The 4,310-nt window shown below is 28.6% G+C and overlaps 1 protein-coding gene across 2 annotated transcripts in view; it reads left to right on the top strand.

Moving 5' to 3' along the window:
* The window catches only part of LOC117177339 (DNA-binding protein Ets97D), a 39,841-nt gene extending 36,385 nt beyond the window's left edge, over positions 1–3,456 (top strand). For both annotated transcript variants that reach the window (XM_033367965.1, XM_033367964.1), the window contains exon 6: positions 2,689–3,456. In XM_033367965.1, the coding sequence (XP_033223856.1) occupies positions 2,689–3,233 (545 nt within the window). In that variant the 3' untranslated portion in view covers positions 3,234–3,456. The remainder of the gene's footprint in view (positions 1–2,688) is intronic.
* The last annotated feature ends 854 nt before the right edge of the window (positions 3,457–4,310 follow it).

Here is a 4,310-nt window from a genome sequence, read left to right as displayed (position 1 = left end):
CAATAACAAAATATGATTCTTTTACAAAAGTATAAAATTTCGAACAAAAACGATGATTTTTTCAAAACAATCGTTGAATTTTCACAAAAAGTATGTTTTTTAAGTAAAATAGATTATTTCTTAAACAAAAATACAATAATAGACTTCTTAAATAAAAAGAATTAATTTTCAACCAAAAAAGATGAATTTTCAACAAAATAATTAAATTTTTAACTAAATAGTAGAATTTTTAACCAAAAAAATGATTTATTAAAAATTGAACTATACTTGGTTGAAAGTTGAATGAATTTTTTCAAATTTCATTTTTTTTCATTAAAGATTCATAATTTTAGTTGTAATTTCGTTTGTTGGTTAAAAAGTAAAATTACCAATTCTTGTTGTTGAAAAAATGTTTTTTTAAACTGCAAATTCAAATATTTTGTTAAAAAAGTCAACTGATAATTTGTAAATAAACTTTTTGTTGTTATTTTAGGTTCTCGTTTTATAAATTAAATTGTTTTATAGAGAATTAAGCTTTTTGGCTTGAAAATTCAACAAACTATTTTTTGTTTTTAATAAAAATTTTGTTGTAGAAATATCAACTATAACATTTTTTGATAAACATTAATATTTTTTTTTTCAAAATTCAACAGTTTGGTTAACACTATTTTTCATTCTTGACTGAAAAATTATTCTTGTTGATTTCAAATCGTAGATTTCAAATTATTTATGTCTTACGGTCCAATCGTAAATCGAAAAAATAAATATGAGTCAAAAAAACATGTTCTTCGAAACTCAGATATTTATTTAACAGAAAAAACTCCTTTCAAAACTTCCTGACGTTTCAGTACACATGCGTACCTTTTTCAAAGGTTCTTAAACCTGAGTTGATGATAGTTTAAATAGTCAAACAGATCAATTTTCAGTCAAAAAAAAAGGAACATTTCAGTCAATAGTTTTAGGAAAATTAATTAAAATTTAGTCATTTTTTGAAGTCTCAAAACATTTTTTCGAGACTTCAATCGATTACAACTACATTTTTTAAAAATTGTACGAGAAAACAAAATTGGCTTAGTTGTAATCGATTGATGTCTCGAAAAAATTTTTTGAGACCTCAAAAAATGACTAAATTTTAATTAATTTTCTTAAAACTATTGACTGAAATGTTTATTTTTTTTTTTTTGACTGAAAATTGATCTGTTTGACTATTTAAACTATCATCAACTCAGGTTTAAGAACCTTTGAAAAAGGTACGCATGTGTACTGAAACGTTAGGAAGTTTTAAAAGGAGTTTTTTCTATTAAATAAATATCTGAGTTTCGAAGAACATGTTTTTTTGACTCACATTTATTTTTTCGATTTAGGATTGGACCGTAAGACATAAATAATTTGAAATCTACGATTTGAAATCAATAAATATCAACGGTCGAAGAAAGGATTGATTTGTTTCATCAAATCATTTTACACATTTTTCTTGGTAGAAACTTCATCTCTTTTTGATTTTTGGTTAAAAATGAAACTTCTTAGTTGAAGATTTATCTATTTTAGTTGAGGATTAGACTATTTTATTGAAAATTAAAAAATTTGGTAGAAAATTCAACTATTTGGTACAAAATTCAATTTTATTGCTGTTTTTTTTTTAATTAAAAATTAATTCTTCTTGATAGAAATTTATCTACTTAATTTTTCGGTTAAAAATTGAACTCTTATGTTTCAAAAATGCAGACTATTTATCTTTTTTGCTTGAAAATTTAACCATTTGGTAAAGGATTTAACTAAAAGGGTGAAAAATTGGATGTACTTGTAGAAAAAAAATAGTTTTTTTTATTTTTAATTTGAAAATTATTTCTCAGTGGTGATGTAAATACTCAATTTTGCAGGGTGGCCGTTTACAACAAATTACAGCCTGTTTGTTTGTCTCATTTAAGGGCATGTGTATAGGGCATGGTATGAACTTCACTGAAAATTATTTCATCTTTTTTCTGAACCTCAACATTTTTTGAACGTTCGAACTTTTTTTTATACATAAAATATCGGTCTCGAACTTTGAGAAATGCAAGAGCCGACAGAAAACTACGTTTAAGTACAAAGATTAATAATAAAAGATGTAAAAAAATATATTTCAACAATCAATTCCAACGGCATCAGCCGGTAACGTTGTACATGAAAATACGAACTCTCTAGAGCCTCGTCTAGTGGCCGCCAGAGTTCGTATTTTCGTGTACAACGTTACCGGCAGATGCCGTTGGAATTGATTGTTGAAACATATTTTTTTACATCTTTTATTATTAAGCTTTGTACTTAAACGTAGTTTTCTTTCGGCTCTTGCATTTCTCAAAGTTTGAGACCAATATTTTATGTATAAAAAAAGTTCGAACGTTCAAAAAATGTTGAGGTTCAGAAAAAAGATGAAATAATTTTCAGTGACGTTTCTACCAAAATGCAGTACCTAAACGTACTTTATTGTACTCTAATACATTTCCCAAAGTTTCAGCTCGATATTTTATTTACAAAAAATGTTCTTTGGTTCAAAAAAACATTCAGTGAACCGAAAAAGTGAGGTCGGTAATATAGGAATTTAGCTGTGTCACATGCCCTTAACATTTTTTTATCACCTATTTGCCACCTATTTTAGAAAAAAAATGTCACCCATTTACCTTGTTTGACGAGATTAGGTACTGTGATTACTGTATTTGGTATTTTCTGCAGCTATAGTTCAAAAGGAGCCTCCATCGTCGCCCGAGGCAAATTTGGAATTAACACCGAAAGTGAGAACCCAAAAATCCTCGAAATCGAGAACTTTTATGAATCCCGTGCCCCGCGTTTACAACAATAGACTTGTCGAGCCCGTGACGGCTATGGATCAGGCACACATTGCTCTGGCAACCTCGAGCCGGAGTGTTAACAGTGGCCAGATACAGTTGTGGCAATTTTTGCTCGAACTTCTGACCGATCGAGAACACGTGGGCGTGATACACTGGGTCGGAACTGACGGCGAATTCAAACTGAATAGTCCGGAAACGGTGGCGCAACTCTGGGGCAAAAGGAAGAACAAGCCGACCATGAATTACGAGAAATTGAGCCGAGCCCTTCGTTATTATTATGATGGCGATATGATTTCCAAGGTTCATGGGAAAAGGTTTGTTTATAAATTTGTCTGCGACCTCAAGGACCTGCTGGGCTACTCTGCCGAAGATTTGAGCAAACTTGTCAGTGAAGGCACTGGTGGATATTATTCGGATAAATATCAATAGTGTCCAAGTCTTTTATCTCTTTTCTTGTAAAATCGACAGAGTGGGGCGAAACGAGATATTGGGATTTGAAAACAAAACAAAAAATATTCCAGAGTTTGTATTTCGTCCATTGGTGAATTTTAGTATCGGTTTGCTCAGGCAGTAGCGCTTCGGATTCGTTAACAGAAAGTTGTGTGTTCGAATCTCGTGGTTTGCACTTTTTTTTTTAACTCATTTTACTTTTTTTTTTTTCATTGGAATTCTTTTGAATATAGTTTCCTTGGATAATCTTTCGAAATTGTGTAAATAATGATTTTTTTAAATGTTTTTTTTTTTTTGTCACTTTATTAAATAGTAAATTTGTTGGCGAAAAAAATGGTTATTTCAATCTTTTTTTTTTAATTATTGAAAGACATTGTATTTAGAAATGTTTTAATGAATACAAAATGAATATAAATAAAGTGCAGGTAGCGAGAATCGAACACGCAACAAAAAAAAAGCGCAGATTACTGATTTGGAAAAGTAATACTCAGGTCTTTTATTTAAAAATAATTGAAAAAATTATGAACTGAAACTAAAATTCACAATTGGTCGGGCTCTTGTTAACCAGTTTTAAAGTGTATTTTTTCCAAATGAAGCAAAAAAAACACTACTTTGTTGTTTAAGTAAAAAATAACAAAAAATCATAAGTCCTTAATTTCTTTATTTATTATAAACAATTTAATGGGTGAAGCTTACATTTTCTGCATTTTGAGTGATTGAATCCATTATTTATACTTATCTCGTCGCTAAATTATATAAAAGTAATAATTAATCATGGCCAAGAACTAATGGAAACTATTCAGTTATTGATATTGTTATAAACAATTTTTGTTAATTAATTCAATTATTTCGCATTTTTGAACATAGAATATTTTTCTTTACTGTGAGATCATTTTTTTTTTCATCTCAAGAATAATATTCTGAGAACATATTATTATTGACCAACAATTTTTGTTTTTATTAAAAAATTTTCGTTGCAAATTAAACTATTGTGTCGGAAATTCTACTTTTTGATTTAAAAATTAATCTGTTTTGTTGACAATTCGTCTTTTTTCG

The sequence above is a fragment of the Belonocnema kinseyi genome, chromosome 7 (assembly GCF_010883055.1).
Source record: "Belonocnema kinseyi isolate 2016_QV_RU_SX_M_011 chromosome 7, B_treatae_v1, whole genome shotgun sequence".
NCBI classification, from domain to species: Eukaryota; Metazoa; Arthropoda; class Insecta; order Hymenoptera; family Cynipidae; genus Belonocnema; species Belonocnema kinseyi.
Note: the sequence above shows the minus strand (reverse complement) of the source record. Positions and strands in the feature narration are given on the sequence as shown.